We start from the raw sequence: 17,863 nt of genomic DNA on the forward strand, positions 1-17,863 counted from the left end.
GTAGGCAAAGGAAACCCTAAGAACAATTTTATTCACAGACTCATAGATCCCAGAATGGTTTGGTTGGGAAGGGGCCCTTTAAAGTCCATCTTGTTCCATGCCTCTGGCATGGGCAAGAACACTTTCCACAAGACCAGCTTGCTCCAAGTCCTGCCCAGTCTCGCCTTGAACACTTCTGGGTCTGAGGCATCAATTACCTCATTTTTCCATTGTCACATGTTTATCACAGCAATCAGGTAGAAACAGCCAGTGCTGGGTATGCTGTGCTGCTGTGGGTGTGCCAGCATGCAGAGTCCCAGGGAGCTGCGTACCCACCTGTGTGTCCTGGGGCCCGTGTGCTCACCATTCCTGGAGCCACTCTGTGTGCCCCCTGGCTCCCCTCAGCCCCTCTGGCAGCCCCACACATGGCTCTGTGCTGTGGTCAGCACTGCAGGGAAGGGATGGCATCCATGGACAGGGACAGGCTGCAGAGGTGGCAGCGGGTGAGGCTCAGCACCACTAAGCTGGGCTCAGCGCTGGGCTCAGTGCTGGGCTCTGCTGGGCTCAGTGCTGGGCTCAGTCCTTGTCTCAGTGCTGGGCTCATAGCTGGGCTCAGTGCTTGGTTCTGCTGGGCTCAGGGCTGGGCTCAGAGCTGGGTTCAGTCCTTGGCTCAGTGCTGGCTCTGCTGGGCTCAGTGCTGGGTTCAATCCTTGTCTCAGTGCTGTCTCAGTCCTTGTCTCAGTGCCGAGCTCAGGCCCCTCTCCCCATCCCTGGAGCAGCAGCAGGTGCCCCCAGCCCGGCTGTTTCCTCACGCACAGCTATTAATACCTCACCGAGCTGCAGTCGTGCTCTGCTCTGCTGCTTGACTCATCCCCTGGATCACTCTGGGCTCTGTGTGAGGTACCAGAGCCTTGGAGAGCTGCCTGCACTGCAGCCCTGCAGTGAGGGAGCCCCTGGGCTCTGCTCCCTCTGCCTTTGCCCTGGGGCAAGGCATGGCATGGCATGGCAGGAGCCCTCAGTGTGGCTGTGGGGCTGCTGGAAGCACTCTGCTGTGTCAGCAGCAGTGAGGGGACAATGCCCAGGATGTGCCCATGTCCCACAGAAACACTCTGCTGTGCCAGCAGTAGTGAGGGACAATGCCCAGGATGTGCCCATGTCCCATAGAAACACTCTGCTGTGTCAGCAGTAGTGAGGGGCAATGCCCAGGATGTGCCCATGTCCCTGCTGGGAACACTCTCCTATATCAGCAGTAGTGAGGGACAATGCCCAGGATGTGCCCATGTTCTATAGAAACACTCTGCTGTGCCAGCAGTAGTGAGGGACAATGCCCAGGATGTGCCCATGTCCCTGCTGGGAACACTCTCCTATATCAGCAGCAGTGAGGGGCAATGCCCAGGATGTGCCCATGTTCTATAGAAACACTCTGCTGTGCCAGCAGTAGTGAGGGACAATGCCCAGGATGTGCCCATGTCCCTGCTGGGAACACTCTCCTATATCAGCAGCAGTGAGGGGCAATGCCCAGGATGTGCCCATGTCCCACAGAAACACTCTGGCTGTGACATGTGCGCTGCTGCAGGAACCCCGTGGGGTTTTTACCTTTCTGAGCACTTGGCATTGTTACTGCTGTCTGCTGCAGACAATATGGAGCAATTCTAAAATAAAGTGCTTTAAAAAAGGATATTCTATTTTTCTCCTCAATTTCTGAACTTTATGGGCATGTTTTTAAGCTGTGTGTTGCAAGGGCAAGTGCTGGAGCTGTTTGTTGTGTAGAGGACAGGGGAAACCCAGCACAAACCCAGAGATGGAGCTTTTGAGGAAGGAGCATCCATGATGTCAGGAGAGGCATTACCCCTGTATGAGCTGGCAGCGCTGCCCCTGGCCCTCACTTTGGGCCCCTTGCTCCTGCTTCTGAGCTCCCCAGGGCTCTGAGGGGTTTGTGGCTGTTTAGAGCCCTCTAACTGGGACCAGGGTTCAGGATTTCCCAGTCTCATGGCTCCCCGTGGGGATTCACCTCTCCAGTCCTATAGCAAGTGGTGGCATTGTGCTCCTGCCTGGTGCTCCTGCCTGGTGCTCCTGGCCAGCTCAGCACTGGGGGGCTGGCACAGCCCCCAGACCAAACCTCCGGGTGAGTTTCTTTGATTCAAATGGTTTTTTCTCGGGTACTTTGCTTCCAATTCAGCAAAACCTGTTTACAAACCACTGACCTTGGTGAAACTGAAGCTCCTTGTTCTCCATTTCACTGTTCCCAGCAGCTGGAATGCCCCAGATGCCAGAATCTCCTTTCACATATTCTGGCATGGCTGTGGGGTGCCTGTGGTGGCTGGGCTGAGATTTCCCTTCCTCCATCCCCAGCAGATGAACATCATCAGCTCCCAGACTATTTTTTCCTCCATCACGACACTGAATTTGCAGAGACTCTGAGAACCCTGGGTGGATTCCTTCCCACCCATCCTCCTGGAAGGGCAGCCAGGAGCTCTGTGATGGCCTCAGCAGTGCCAGGTGATGTCTGAGGCAGGCCCTGAGCTGGCAGCTGCTCCAGCAGCCCCCAGTGTGCCCGCTGGGCATCCCTGGCATGCTGGCCATGCAAACAGGAATTGAATGCTGTTTGTTAATTAATGGCTTTGCTATGGATTCCTCTGCTCCCACGTGCTGTGTGATCCACGGTGTGTAAACGACCCTTTGGAGCACTGGGCACACTGGCAGATGCTGCACTTCGTGTCCCAAAGAGGAGGAGGCAAAGCCCCAGCATGCAGCATGCTGGGCACAAGGAGCCATCACGTTATGTGGCATTTCAGTCCGGGGTTCCTTGGATCCATTCCAGGCAGGGATTTCGAGTTCATTAGCACTTCCCCTGACCTCTGTGTGCCGCTGGAACAGGTGGGCAGCCATCCCCACAGCCTGCAGCTGTCTGGGTGCCAGGCTGTGCCCGCTGTTGGCCCTGGCAGTGCTGCTGGGGGCTCAGAGCAGCTGTGCCCACCGGGCTGGGCTCACTCTGCCCATTCCCACACCTGCCACAGAGTTGTGGTGGCAGTCTGTCCTCACAAGGTGCTGCCCAGAGGGTCTGTGTGTGCCCAGGAGGCACCAGGGCTGTTGGGGTGTCACCCAGGAGCAGGTGCCTGTCCCCCAGGAGCAGGTTGCTGTCCCCTAGGAGTGGGTGGCTGTCCCCCAGGAGCAGGTGGCTTCTCTGGAAGCGGTGGAGATCCTCTAGTGGGTCTCACAGAGCCCTATGTGGGGCTGGAGCTGGAGAGTGCCCCAGCTGTCCCTACACCCTGCCCGTGTGTGGGCTCGGTCCCAGGCCAGCTCAGGGAGCCTCCTCTGTGCAGGGATGGCTGTTCTGCAGCTGCCAGGGCTGGGGCTGGCATGAGCCTGGCATCCCTGGGGAGGGAGCTGGAATGGAATGGGGGTCTGTGTTCCATGGATGGGCTGGAATGGAATGGAGGTGTGTATTCCAGAGCTGGAATGGAATGGAATGGAATGGAATGGAATGGAATGGAATGGAATGGAATGGAATGGAATGGAGGTCTGTGTTCCAGAGCTGGGCTGGGCTGGAATGGAGGTCTGTCTTCATGGATGGGCTGGAATGGAATGGAGGTGTGTGTTCCAGAGCTGGAATGGAGGTGTGTGTTCCAGAGCTGGCATGATGGTCTGTGTTCCAGAGCTGGAATGGAGCTCTGTGTTTCAGAGCTGGGCTAGAGGTGATGTGAAGGCCAGAAGACCTGTGGGACACACCAGGCAGAGGAAGGACCATGGGAGTGTCACCCAGTGTGTGGGGATGTCCCACCTGAGCGTGGCCAGGGGAAGGTGGGCAGGGGTGGCAGGGCTGGAGGGCTCCCTGCCTCCATGAGCCCTGGCCCTGCCCAGCACTGTCAGGCCTGCTCCACACCTGAGAAATGGGGGAGGAAAAGTCTTCCTCATCTTTCTCTGCTCACAGACAGGAGCAGAGCCTGGGGACTCCAGTCTGTCCCCTGCAGCTGATGGGGGAACAATGGGGGGCTCCCAGCTCCCACAGTGTGCTGGGCTCACAGGTTCCTCTCTTTGGAGACACAGTTCCCACCCTGTGTGACCATGCAGCCTGCAGCAACCCCATCTTAGGTTTCACAGACAGATGAATAACTCAAAGTGATCAAATGTAGCAACAGGATGGATGCAAAGAGCAGTATGTGTGAGAGGCTTTTTTTGTGAATCACAAAAGTCGCATGAAGAGCTTGCTACCCTTGTCCTGAGCAGTGCCCACCTTCCCAGGAAAGCTGGCATTTGTTTTATGTATGAAGGCAGTTTCCTTTCTGTTTTGTTATCTTTCCAGCAAGTAATGAGAATCACACATTGCTTTCATTAGTCCAAAAGGTGTTTTCTGCAATGAGCTCTCAGCCATGTCAGCGCTGCTATCTCTATGAAATTATCTGTGTGGGGCATGAGTGTGCTGGGAGAGGAGGGGACACCTGTCCAGGCTGACTTGCAGCAGCTGTGGTTTTTGGTGGCTGTCCTCCTGAGCCACCAGCTCCTGCAGTTGGTGTCTGGAATGTCTCTGGTGGGGCACTGAGCACTGTGGGAGGAAATGCTCTGTGTTTTCTCAGCAAGGAGGTGAAATGTTTCCCTGCAGCCAGGGATGATGCACATGGGGAGGATGGGCTGTCCCCATCCCTGCACAGCCTGGGGCACCAGCTGCCTCATGCAGATCCAGGTGTGCCTTTGCTGTTTCCATCGCTTGGGGGATCCAGGTGCCAAATCCTCGCTGGTTATCGTGTCAGTCAGGGCAGGGGGTGCTCAGCACTCTGATCACCAGCACCTCTCCATCAGCACCCCAGGCTCTGAGGGCTCAGTCCCTCCTGTTCAGTGTCATTGCAGATGTGTGTGGGGTGCACTCGCCTCCCTGCCCAGGTCACTGGAAGGGTCACAGGACAGGACTGTCCCTAAGCCCAGGGCATGGGGCACAGTGCTGGGGACTGGCCTTGCCAGGGGGCTGCTCTTGCCCCATTTACTGCAGCCCTTTGAGCCTGATGTTCACTGATGGCGTTGCATCCAGCCCTGGCTATTTAACCTGAGGATATTGGCAGAGACAACATCCAAAACTCTTAACATCCAAAAACCCACCTCTGCTGCTAGGTAACTTTGTGGGAACCTTGTCATCCCAGCTGTTGTTTAAGTAATTTCATCTTGCAATGGTATTTCCAAACTCATGAACTTGCAGATTTGGGTTCAGGCCTGTGTTAGGCTTGGATGGCTGTAGCAGTGGACTTGGCTGAATGCAGGCACATGAGTTTAATCATGGCCATGAACCTAAACTGGCAGCCTTAGGTTAGCAAACTGAATGAGTGTGGGGTCCCCAGACAAGGCTGTCCATGCACCTCCTAGCTGTGTGCGGGTGCCCTGAGCTGCTGAGGCCATTCCCATTCCCATCCAGTCCCTACCAGATGTGCATTCAAGGAGCAGAGGCCACCTGGAAAGGACGGGTGGCAGTCCCTGGCCATGAATGCAGCTGCTGGTCTGGGAGGTGGCTGGTGGGTGACATCAGTGGGTCTGGGGGCTGCAGCAGGCAGTGTCCTTCACTGCTTGGCATTGCCATTCTCCTCCAGGTCCTTGTCACCTGCAGGGCCACCCTGACTTGCAGTGCTGTCATTGCAGTGCTGCACAGAGCATAGCTGAATGCTACCATGGCACTTTGCTTTCTGCTGCAGGTCATGGCAGCAAGACTGCTGCTGGTTATGGTGGTTTGGGAGCAGCTCTGAGCACTGCCCATGGCAGCACACTCTGCTTTGGACCACAGCAGCAGGCTTTGGTTTTTCCAGTGGAACTCAAAAGCTGGAGTAGTCCTGAATACTCGCAGTCCCCAGAAGTATCGGGAAAAAGCACATTGATTGTGCTGCAAAGCAGGTTTAGGGCTGGCATTTTCACTAATCATTTTGTTGACTCTGCTTGCACGGCACTACCGCTTTGGTTTGGTTTAAGGATGGACTGGATAGCAGGAGCAATTGTTGTTGTTCTGACGTTAAATGTCTTTAAATATCAATGACGATGCAAGAGCTCTGGTTCTGGCTAGCTGTGAAACTGCATTTCAGCTGAGCTTCATTAATGCATCTCTGGGGTGGTAATGGGTCTGAGTAATCTGATCTGAGCACGTATAACTGTGCCAGTCCCAAAGGGAGCTGAGTGCTTCAGTCGCAGTGTGGAGCCTCTCTGAGCCTGAAGCCATTGCACAATTCCCTCAGACACGTGCTGGGTGCTTCTCCAGGGACCCTGCTCCTGCCTGCTCCAGAGACCCTGCTCCCACATGTTCCAGGGACCCTGCTTCTGCTGTTCCAGGGAGGAGCACCCTGAGCCTCCTCCTGTTCTGTGCCAGGAGGAGCACCTGAACACCCACCTGTGCAAGGGAGGAGCACCCTGAGCCTCACACCTGTTCCTGTGCCAGGGAGGAGCACCCTGAACACCCCACCTGTGCCAGGGAGGAGCACCCTGAGCCTCACACCTGTGCCAGGGAGGAGCACCCTGAACACCCCACCTGTGCCAGGGAGGAGCACCCTGAGCCTCACACCTGTTCACCTGCCCTAGCCTCCCATCCCCAGCCTCCCGCCCACGCTGGGAGCCCTTGGCACAGTCCCTGCTGGGTGACCTCGCTGAGCTGCGTGGGCACTGCTGCTGGCAGCCCTGCTCCCACTCACCACGAGGGGCAGGGCTGGCAGTGTGAGCAATAAAGCTGATTGAACTGCTGGGCTTTCCAGGGGGAGCCGGAAAGCTGTGATCAGCTAAAATTAGCCCAAGATCCGTTTTTATTTAGATCTCTGTTGTGGGGGCTTTTCTTGGCTTTTTGTTTTGTTTTGTTTTGTTTTTTGGGTGGGTTTTTTTGTTTCATTTTGTTTTATTTGCATTTTTGGGGTTTGAATGACATAAAATCAGCTCCTTCTGAGTTTATTCTGAAAATAGCATTAAGAGCTTAAATGTTCAGTGGAGATGGCTGTAAACCCATTGAGCCGCTGTGATTTCAAGGCTGCTGAGAGTTTCAGCGTAGCAAGTGAAGCACACATGAAGCACACTCCTCATTTTGTGTACCTGGACATTTGTCACTATGGCCAGCAGCCTGGGAGGGCAGGGGCTCTGCTGGGATGTGGAGCTGTGCTGGGCAGCAGGATGGGCTCGAGCAAGAGGGGCCCGAGGGGCAGCTTCCCAAAGGCTTTGTCATTTGTATGAGTGTCAGTGTGTACCCATGGAGCTGCAAACGTCCCTGACTCTCAGCTGCACTCCTGGCAGGCACTCCTGTGTCGGGATGGGGGGATGGAGAAGGACCAGGTAACACAGGGAGGGTGGCTTGCTGCCACCTGAACTTCAGTTCCATGGTTTAACCTCAGGCTGTCTGTCTTGGCTCTTTTATTATGCCTGTCTTAACTCACAGAGACTAACTGCTGTCTGCTCTCCCTTACAGGCTCTTGAATCTGTTCTACAATGGAAAAACTGCTTTTGTTTCTGCTGTTCATTGGCGTAGCGGTGCGAGCTCAGATCTGCCCCAAGCGCTGCGTCTGTCAGATCTTGTCTCCCAACCTCGCCACCCTGTGTGCCAAGAAAGGGCTCTTGTTTGTTCCTCCCAACATTGACAGGAGGACCGTGGAGCTGCGGCTGGCAGACAACTTTGTTACAAACATTAAAAGGAAAGACTTTGCCAACATGACCAGCCTGGTGGACCTGACGCTGTCCCGGAATACAATCAGTTTTATCACACCTCACGCGTTTGCCGACCTGCGCAATTTGCGGGCTCTGCATTTGAACAGCAACCGATTGACTAAGATCACTAATGACATGTTCAGTGGGCTCTCCAATCTCCACCACTTGATACTGAACAACAACCAGCTGACTTTAATTTCTTCCACAGCTTTTGACGATGTTTTAGCTCTCGAGGAATTGGATTTGTCTTACAACAATCTGGAAACCATCCCTTGGGATGCCGTGGAGAAAATGGTCAGTTTGCACACTCTCAGTCTTGACCACAACATGATTGACCATATTCCTAAGGGGACCTTCTCCCACCTGCACAAGATGACCAGGCTGGACGTCACGTCCAACAAACTGCAGAAGCTGCCGCCTGACCCGCTCTTCCAGCGCGCTCAGGTGCTGGCAACCTCAGGAATTATCAGCCCCTCGACGTTCGCGCTGAGCTTTGGTGGGAACCCCTTGCATTGCAACTGTGAGCTCTTGTGGCTGAGGCGCCTTTCCAGGGAGGACGACCTGGAGACCTGTGCCTCTCCCACGCTGCTGTCGGGCCGGTACTTCTGGTCCATCCCCGAGGAGGAGTTCCTGTGCGAGCCGCCGCTCATCACGCGGCACACGCACGAGCTGCGCGTGCTGGAGGGGCAGCGCGCTGCCCTGCGCTGCAAGGCCCGCGGCGACCCCGAGCCGGCCATCCACTGGATCTCGCCCGAGGGCAAGCTGATCTCCAACGCCACCAGGTCCACGGTGTACGACAACGGCACGCTCGACATCCTCATCACCACGGTGAAGGACACGGGCTCCTTCACCTGCATCGCCTCCAACCCCGCGGGGGAGGCCACGCAGACCGTGGACCTGCACATCATCAAACTGCCCCACCTGCTCAACAGCACAAACCACATCCACGAGCCTGACCCGGGCTCCTCGGATATCTCCACATCCACCAAGTCGGGCTCCAACGCCAGCAGTAGCAACGGGGATACTAAAGTCAGCCAGGATAAGAAGGTGGTTGTCGCAGAAGCGACGTCCTCCACAGCTCTGCTGAAATTCAATTTCCAGAGGAATATACCTGGGATCCGTATGTTCCAAATCCAGTACAATGGTACTTACGATGACTCCCTTGTTTACAGGTAAGGCAGCCCCAGCCTGCCCAGGTGGGACCGTGCTGGGTGTGTGGTGCTGTTGTGTGGCCCTGGCCCAGGCACCCCTCTGCTGCAGTTCCTGTGCCATGCCGTGCCAGCTGAGCACAGCCCAGCCCTGGCAGCTCGTGGTGGGAGCCTCAGGGAGGACTCATGCCATTTCTACTCACAAACGGGAAAATTACTTAGAACAGTGTTATTTTTAGGTAATCCAAGTGGACTTCTAATCCTCTGAACTGATCTGAGAAAGGTTGTGAAGGTAGATGGATTAAATGGTGCCTAATGTGCTCAGCTTTGTGGAAGCACAGGAAGGACAGTGTCTGTGAGCATGTTCCTCACAGCACTTTCTGGTGATGCCCGTGCTGGGGAAGTGCAGGGGGGCTCTGTGCTGCCAGGTGTAGCTGTTGCACCCTTCAGCACTGGCTTTGCTCGGTCATTTCTTCTGTGCATTTCTTTATCCATTACTAGGACAAGGGGTGCTGGCTTTAAACTGAAAGAGGGTAGATGTAGATCAGGTAACTGAAAAAAATTCTTCCCTATGAGGACAGTGAGATCCTGGCACAGCTTCAGAGAAGTTATGGGTGCCTCATCCATGGAAGTGTCCAAGGCCAGGCTGGACAGGGCTTGGAGCTGCCTTGTCTGGTGGAAGGTGTCCCTGCCCATGGCAGGAGGGTGAACTGGATGGTCTTTACATGTTGCTTCCAACCCAGGCCATTCTGTGATCCTGTGATTCCACGTTTTTGGTGTGGTGGTTCTAATGGGGGGCTGTGCCACGCTGAGCCGTGCCAGGGGCCTTGGCAGTGACTGCCGCTACATGGAAGGCTGGGCAGGAGCTGCTGGGGATGGACATGAGCCCCACAGGGACAGTGGACAAGCTGTGGTGGTGCCCAGCACGGCCTGGGCTGCCCCGCAGGGTGGGAAGGCGCCGCTGTGTCCACAGATTCATTCACACTGGTTTCCTTCTCCCCCAGAATGATACCTCCCACGAGCAAAACCTTTCTGGTCAACAACCTGGCCGCGGGGACGATGTACGACCTGTGTGTGCTGGCCATCTATGACGACGGGATCACCTCGCTGACGGCCACCAGGGTGGTGGGCTGCACGCAGTTCACCACCGAGCAGGATTACGTGCGCTGCCACTTCATGCAGTCCCAGTTCCTGGGCGGGACCATGATCATCATCATCGGTGGGATCATTGTGGCGTCCGTGCTCGTGTTCATCATCATCCTCATGATCCGCTACAAGGTGTGTAACAACAATGGGCAGCAGAAGGCCACCAAGGTCAGCAACGTGTACTCGCAGACCAACGGGGCTCAGATCCAGGGCTGCGGCGGGGCGCTGTCGCAGTCCATGTCCAAGCAGGCTCTCGGGCACGAGGAGGGCGTCCAGTGCTGCAAGGCCGCGGCCGACGGCGCCGCGCAGTCGCCGGACGCCGGCTCCGGCCAGGACTCGGCCACCACTACCTCGGCTTTGCCTCCCGCCTGGACTTCCAGCTCTCCCCTGGCGCAGAAGCAGAAGCGCAAGTCGGCGCCCAAGGCCGGCAGCGAGGCGCAGGGCGAGGCGGGCGGCGGCGCCGAGCCCCAGAACTCCAACAGGAACAACTCCACGGCCCTGGCGCTGGCCGGGCGCGGCCCCGAGGCGGCCCCCACGTACAAAAGAGCACAATCCAAGCCAAGTAAGTTCCTGACGCTGCCGGCCGAGGCCAGCCGCGCCAAGCGGCGGCGCTCGCTGGGCGGAGAGCTGCTGGAGCCCCGCGGCCCCGCCGGCCTGCGCTCCAAGCGCAGCATGTCCATGAACGGGATGCTGCTCCAGGCAGACTGCGCCCAGGGCGGAACGGCACCTTTCTCCAGTTCTGAGTGGATATTGGAAAGCACTGTGTGACCTGCTTTTTTTTTCTTTTTTCTTTTTTTTTTTTTTTTTTTAAAGTTTTATTTTAACTAAAACCACCAAACGTTGTGTGAAACTCCCTTTCCCAGGGAATTGGATTTGGATGTCCACTGCTGTCTCGCTGATTAATGGCTTGTTCATGCGGGGTTCTGTATAAGCCACCCAGTGCACACGGGGGTTTATTTAGTTTTCGTTTGGTTTTATTTAATATCAAAACCGAAGGCAACATTCAGAGATTAAAAAAAAAAAAAAAAGGAAAAAAAGATTAAGGGGCGAAAAAAAGCACGAAACAGCACCAGTGCCTTCCCTGCTCTAGGACTGGCTTCCTGGTTCTGCGGTAGCAGAAAACAAAAGAGAGAGTTTTCACAGAAAAAGCCTTTTATAAAGGAAATGCAATTTCCTCCAAGCTAACAAATAACCACTTCTGGATCAATCAGTAAAATGATATTTTTTAAACCGGTCAGACTGTACATTTCTTTTCCGTGACAATGGTGTTGCCTTTGTTTTTAGGCAGATGCTGTACAGGAGCAACAACGCTGTGTTGTTATGTTGTGTAAAATAAAATATTCACTCGGTACGCCAGCCAGCCTCGGGTTACTGCCCTGCCTGCCCGGGCTGGGCCTCGGTGCTGCTGCAGAGCTCCTGCCATGGGGCACCAGGAGCACCAGGAGGCAGCAGGGCACGGGGCCATTCCCCTGTGCTGGCTCTGGCTGGCTGGGGCTGGGCTGGGGAGCACTGGGAGCCTGCAGCGGCTCTCCCTGAGAGGCGCCTGAGCTGGGATCCTTCCTGAGAGATGCCTGAGCTGGGATCCCACACTGGCTCTCCCCAAGAGGTGCCTGAGCCGGGATCCCACAGCCTGAGCTGGGAGCCAACACTGGCTGTCCCCAAGAGGTGCCTGCCCCACGTCCCAGGGCACCCAGACCTGGTGCAGGCAGTGCCCTGACCTGCAGCCCTGGGCAGGGAGCGGGGCTGGGGCACCTTGGGGTGCTGGGCACAGCTGAGCAGGGCTGTGAGCAGGGACAGCAGGCGGGCAGGCAGGTGGGCAGGCAGGTGGGCAGGCAGGTGAGCAAGCAGTGGGCAGGTGGGCAATCAGGTGGGCAGGCAGGTGGGCAGGTGGGCAAGCAGTGGGCAGACAGGTGGGTAGGCAGGTCACCAGGTAGGTGGGCAATCAGGTGAGCAGGTGGGCAGGCAGGTGGCTAGATGGGCAAACAGGTGAGCAGACAGATGGGCAGGCAGGCAGGCAGGTGGGCAGGCAGGTGGACAATCAGGTGGGCAGGTGGGCAGGCAGGTTGGCAGGCAGATGGACAGGTATCTGGCAGGTGGGCAGGCATGTTGGCAGATAGGCAATCAGGTGAGTAGGCAGGTGTCTAGGCAGGTGGGCAGGCAGGTTGGCAGGCAGATGGACAGGTATCCGGCAGGTGGGCAGGCAGGTGAGCAGGCAGGGCTGCAGCCAGCAGGGTTGTGGCCATTCAGCACCTCAGCTGGTTGGATGATGATGGCCATCTCCTGCTGTCCTATGTCCTGGGCCACATTTCCTCAGAACTTTATGGTTTGGTCCAGTTCTCCTCAGTCCCTGAGTGCACTGAGGGCCTGGAAGATGATGGTCTCACCTTTGAGCTGCTCCTAATTGCTGTGCCTGTGGGCTGGAGTGATTCTGGGCCACTCTGCAGGGACAGAACCCACAGCAGCAGGGGACAGCAGGTGCAGATTTCGTTGTGTGGATGGCAGCTGCTCTGCTCTCTGTAAAGGGAAGCCTGCAGTTAATATTAATTAAACTCATATGGTCATCATATTCAAATTAGAGACAGCTTAACTCTGAATATTTGAGCACTGTGCATTCTCAGATGCCAAATAACAGGTTCATGATGGGCTTTGTAGCCATAAAAGAGTGAGAACAGTTAAATTTTATACCCTGTGCTTGTTCTTGCAGCACAGCAACTCAGGCAGGTGCCTGAGGCCAGCCTGGCCCCAGCCAGCCCCAGGGCAGTTTGGGGGCACATCTCAGAGTGGGGCACAGCCCCTGGCACCCATCTGTGTCCCTGGGGCTCTGCAGTGATGCTCCTGGCCACTGTGGGCTGCTCTGGGTGATTTTATTGCCTGTCACGGAAGAACAAACTCAATGAGGGTGGTGTAAAGGACCTAAAAGGAAGAGGCTGCTTCTTTTTTAGGAACCCTTTTTGCTTCCCTCAGGAAATGCAGAGACCAAATAGGAAACAAAGCCTCAAAATGAGCAAAGCAGCTTCCTGCTGGAAAAGTTTAAAAAAATGCAATAAATCCTTCCTTGGGTTGCTCTGGCAGCCCATGAGCGCTGCACGAACAGAAGGGAACTATTAAATAACATGCTGTGGGGGACAGGGGTGCCTGTCCAGGGCCTGGCACTCTGATGCCAAGGGCTTTGCCCAGTGTGGGTGAAATGTGAAGGTCTGAGTCCCAGTGAGGGGCTGTGCTGGCAGAGGCATCTTATCCTCATTCTGGGGTACAGGAGGGTGTCACAGGTTTGCTGTGGACTGGCTGGGTTTGATCATGCATTTTAAAAACACCCAATGAAAATGCTTTTCTGTGTTGTCTAAAACTGGACCTAAATTTGTGTGATGTTTTGTCAAACTGCTAAAATACTAATGGTGTCTTGTGGTTTAAGGAGGTTTATTTTTATATATTTGTAATTTTTCACTCAGAGGAATAATTTTCTAAGCACTGCAGCTGATGTTCTGTCCATGATGCCTCTGTGTCAAGCAGTGTGCAGGGACCTCATGGCCCTGTGTTTGGTTCCTTTCTGCTGGCATGCAGGAAAGGGGATCTGGGCAGCCAGGGGCTCCTCCCGTGCCAGCTTCTCTCCTGGCTGACAGGATCATTCATCCCTTGGGAGTGCCCTGGGCATGGAATCAGCTGTTCCCACTGGAATAACTGTGCAGAGGGACATTGGGTTTATTCAGGCTCAATTCAAAGTGTGGGAAGCCTCATGGAGGAGGGAATTCTCTGTCCTTTCTGTTCTGCAAGAACCATTGCCAACCGTGAGGCAGAGAGTGCTGAGATGCCCCTGGGTCAGAATAACTCCAGGTTATTTCCCCCAGGCTGCAATAACTGCTCAGCACAGGTGATGGGATGGGGATGTGCTGTGACCCAGCATCACCCCAGCCATGGAGGGCTGGGCAGGGGCTGAGCCCAGGGTGCCCCCCTGCCCTGGGGCATGGCCTGCCCAGCTGGGCTCTGTGTGCTGCTGCTCAGGTATAGATTATCTGCATTTTAGCCATGACAGGGTCTCTGTTCACAGGCCCTGGTGAGGAGAAACTGCTGCAAGAAGTTCTGAGCTCTGTCTGCAGTGGCTGGAGCACAGTGTGTGCCCAGGGCCTCTCTGGAGGTGGGCTCTGCTGGGGCTGTGCTGGGCTGGGCTCTGGGAGTGCCCCAGACCATCACCGGGTGCTCCTGGCTCTAGGGACCAGGACAGCCCTGCTGGCATTGCTCTGGGAGTGCCCCAGACCAGCAGAGTGGCACGGAGCTGTGGTCCGTGGGCAGGCCTGGGCAGCTGTGTGTGCCCTCCAAGAGGGGCAGGAGGGCCCTTGTGCCATGGCAGAGTGTGCCCACCCCATGATGGGCACCAGCACAGAGGGGGGCATGCTGCTGCCTTGGGAGTGGCTTCAAACCAGGGATAAAGGCTGCAGCTGGCACCAGGGTCACCTCTCTGCCCGTCAGCCATAAGGGCAGAGCCTGAGCCACACTGGAGCTTTGGGGCACTGGAGCCTGAGCAGTGCCACTCACACGTGGGCACAGCTGGCAGCCCTGTGGTCACTGAGGAGCATTCCCCTCCCTGCTCCTGGGGCTGCTGCCCCACAGGGGCACCATCACTGCCCAAAAGCTGCTGCTGCCCCTCAGGGGCACCGTCACTGCCCAAAAGCTGCTGCTGCCCCTCAGGGGCACCGTCACTGCCCAAAAGCTGCTGCTGCCCCTTGGGGGCACCATCACTGCCCAAAAGCTGCACCAGCAGCCATCCCCACTTGCATAGTGCCTTCTCCTGGCAGTGATGCTAATGTTGGTCAGAGTTCTGGTTTAACAGCACCAAACTGGCCAGTCTGTAGGGTCCTGCTCCCCAGTAACGTGGTTCTGCTGTTCCCCTTTGCAAATGTGTCCCTGTGTGCCTGGCTGTGTGCTGGGTACTGGCGCACAGCCTGGGCTGCCCACTCATGCTCTCCTGGATTGCTGCGTCACCCCAGGTGGCTCCAGAGCTGCACTTTAGCAGAGTCTGGGTCAGGAATGTGAGGGCTGAGCCCAGTGTGCTGGGCCTGGCTTGGTGCAGGCTGGTTTTGCTCCTGCAGTGTCAGGCTGCTGCTCTGGTGCTGTGTGCAAGCTGTGCCACCTCCTCTGCAGGGAAATTCCCCTGGGAGAGAGGAAATCCAGCCAGGCTGGAGCCCAGCCCCTCAATGGGCACACAGGGACCCCACCTGGCCTGTGCTCAGTCTGTGCTGTGGGGGCTTGTTGTCTTATGTATCACAACAGTTACATCATCATTATATGGTGTCTTATACATCAAGAGTTCTATTACATTATGGTGCAAGGGTTCCATACCCTCAGAGTCTCATATCTCCTCAATGTTTGTCACAGGCAGCTCCTCTGAGCACTGACTGTTCCTGGTCCTTGCAGCAGCCATCTGACTCCAATTCCCACCAATCCAGTCTTTTATACCACTGTTCTTATTGGCTATGGGTGCTGCTTGTTATCATCCAACCTGCTCCCAATCATTAGTAGTAGGGTCCAGCTGCAGCTCGTTGGGGGAAAAGATCACATTCTGCATTGTCCATACTGTGTCCCCTACAGGGGCTGTGACCCATAGCACCCACAGAGGAGATAAGATCACATTCTACACTGCCCATACTGTGTCCCCTACAGGGGCTGTGACCCACAGCACCCACAGAGGAGTTTGGGTGGTGCCTGGTTGGTGTTGGCACATGGCAGTGGCACACCTGCCATCCCCCAGGTAAGTGGGGCTGTGCTGGGTGCCAGGAGGTGGCACAGCTGTCCCACGGGCTGTCCCTGTGCCCTGAGCAGGACAGTGACACGTGGCACACCCTGGTTGCAGTGACCTCAGGAAGGTGGTGCTGTGTCCGTACCCCCTTTGCTCTGCCCTGGTGTCCCCAGCTCTGTGTGACCCCCTGGCAGTGTGCAGAGCTGGGGTCCCTGCCCTGGGCAAAGGCTTGGCCTGTGCAAGGGCAGCAGCAAATCTAGAAAGTGGAGAACTCTCTGGTTCTGGAACAATGAGCTTTGCTGGTTCTGCTGGGGGTTCTGGGTGTTATCTTGTGGGATTTTCCCTGAAACAGCAGCAGCAGTGCTGTGCTGCACCCCCTGATGGTGACACAACTTGTGGCAGAGGTGTGGGTGGGGACATTGGGTGCTGTTAGCCCTGTCTTCTGTCAGTCCAGTCTCCTGCTATCCCAGTCCCCTGTTATCCCTGTCTCCTGTTAGCCCTGTCTCCTCTTATCCCAGCCTTCTGTTATCCCAGTCTCAACCCAGTCCCCTGTTATCCCAGTCCGGTTAGCCCAGTCCCCTGTTATCCCAGTCCCGTTAGCCCAGTCCCCTGTTATCCCAGTCTCCTGTTATCCCAGTCTCCTGTTATCCCTGTCTCAGCCCTGTCCCCTGCCATGCTGTGCTGCCCAGCCCCTGCAGGGCACATGGCACCAAGTCAGGGGGTGCCAGGGCTGAGGGCAGGGTTTGCTGCTGCTTCCTGCCCAGAATGGCTCTGTGGCAGCTCCTGGTGGGTGCTGTGCCCATGCTGGCCCCAGGGCAGCTCCTGGTGGGTGCTGTGCCCATGCTGGCCCCTGGCAGCTCCTGCTGAGGTCCCACATCAGTGTCACCTGGGCCATGGCAGGGCAGGTGCTGCTCGCCGTGCCCTCACTGTGTGTGTTGTGTCTCTGTGTGCAGAGGCCAGGGCACCATGCAGGGTGCTGCTGCTCACCATACCCTCACTGTGTGTGTTCTCTCTGTGCAGAAGCCGGGGCCCCTCTGCAGGACAGCAGCCCCAGTGCCCTCCCTGAACACGCTGCCACAGACGCTGCTCCTCGGCAGAAGTCGCTCCGGTTCAGCCTCTCCCAGGACTGACCTCTGGCTCTCCCTCCGGAACCTTTACTTGAAGCTGCAGCCCAGGCCCCCCAGGCCGGCTGCCTCGAGGAACTGTCTTCCCCTCACAGGATTCCCATCTGCCACTCCAAGTCTAAAATTCCTGTTTTTTCTGGTGTCCAGGTTTTTTATAACTGAAAATGACGACGAAGAATCTGGTGGCAGCAGCTGGTCCCAGTCATGTTTCATGTCACCAGTGGTGAGCTCACGAGCTGTAAACATGGTAGCTTCAATCACCTGAACAAATAAATGTTTTACTACAACGGCATGGGCATGGTGCTTGATCCAGGGGTTGTGCCTGGCAGGTTGGGTGATCCAGAGGGACCCCATGATGCTGGGGTCTGTGCCCATATAGGAACCGCATGGTGCCTGGGGTCTGTGCCCACACATGGACCCCATGGTGCCCAGGGTCTGTGCCCACACATAAACCCCATGGTGCCCAGGGTCTGTGCCCATGGAGGGACCCCATGGTGCCAGGGGTCTGTGTCCACATGAACCCCATGGTGCCCGGGGTCTGTGCCCACACATGGACCCCATGGTGCCAGGGGTCTGTGCCCACATGAACCCCATGGTGCCAGGGGTCTGTGCCCACATGAACCCCATGGTGCCCGGGGTCTGTGCCCACACAAGGAGCCCATGGTGCCATGGGGCAGGCAGAGCACAAAGCACAGGGTGCTCACAGTGCCATGGGGCAGGCAGAGCACAGGGTGCCAGCAGTGCCATGGGGCACTGTCAGCCCTTACAGGACAGCCTGGGGTGGGGGCACAGCTGGGCACTGGCCTGGGACTCTCACGCTGCCCCAGTCCCTCCATCCACACAGCCTCTCCTTGCTCCTGTAACAAGACCAAAGGGGTTTTTGGGATTTTTTTTCCCTTTTCTCCCTTGTCAGCATTCCATCTGGCTCACAGATATAATTAGAGCTTTCTCAGAACAGTGAATCACCCAGCCTTGACATGACTTCAGATCCCAGCTCTGGTGTGCATGTCCTGTCACCAGCCCTGGCTGCCCAGATGGGCTCTCCTGGTGCCTCTGCTCCTGATGGAGGCTGGTCCTGCCCAGAT

The 17,863-nt window shown here is 56.4% G+C and overlaps 1 protein-coding gene across 9 annotated transcripts in view; it reads left to right on the forward strand.

The window, feature by feature from the left end:
* The window catches only part of LRFN5 (leucine rich repeat and fibronectin type III domain containing 5), a 39,861-nt gene extending 22,791 nt beyond the window's left edge, over positions 1-17,070 (forward strand). For 3 of the 9 annotated variants that reach the window (XM_064715991.1, XM_064715990.1, XM_064715992.1), the window contains exons 2-3: positions 7,394-8,801; positions 9,782-17,070. In XM_064715991.1, the coding sequence (XP_064572061.1) occupies positions 7,414-8,801; positions 9,782-10,691 (2,298 nt within the window). In that variant the 5' untranslated portion in view covers positions 7,394-7,413 and the 3' untranslated portion in view covers positions 10,692-17,070. The remainder of the gene's footprint in view (positions 1-7,393; positions 8,802-9,781) is intronic. The other 6 variants (XR_010440690.1, XR_010440691.1, XR_010440693.1 and 3 more) reach the window with 6 other exon arrangements.
* The last annotated feature ends 793 nt before the right edge of the window (positions 17,071-17,863 follow it).

This window comes from Zonotrichia leucophrys, chromosome 5 (genome assembly GCF_028769735.1).
Source record: "Zonotrichia leucophrys gambelii isolate GWCS_2022_RI chromosome 5, RI_Zleu_2.0, whole genome shotgun sequence".
In the NCBI taxonomy this organism is placed as follows: Eukaryota; Metazoa; Chordata; class Aves; order Passeriformes; family Passerellidae; genus Zonotrichia; species Zonotrichia leucophrys.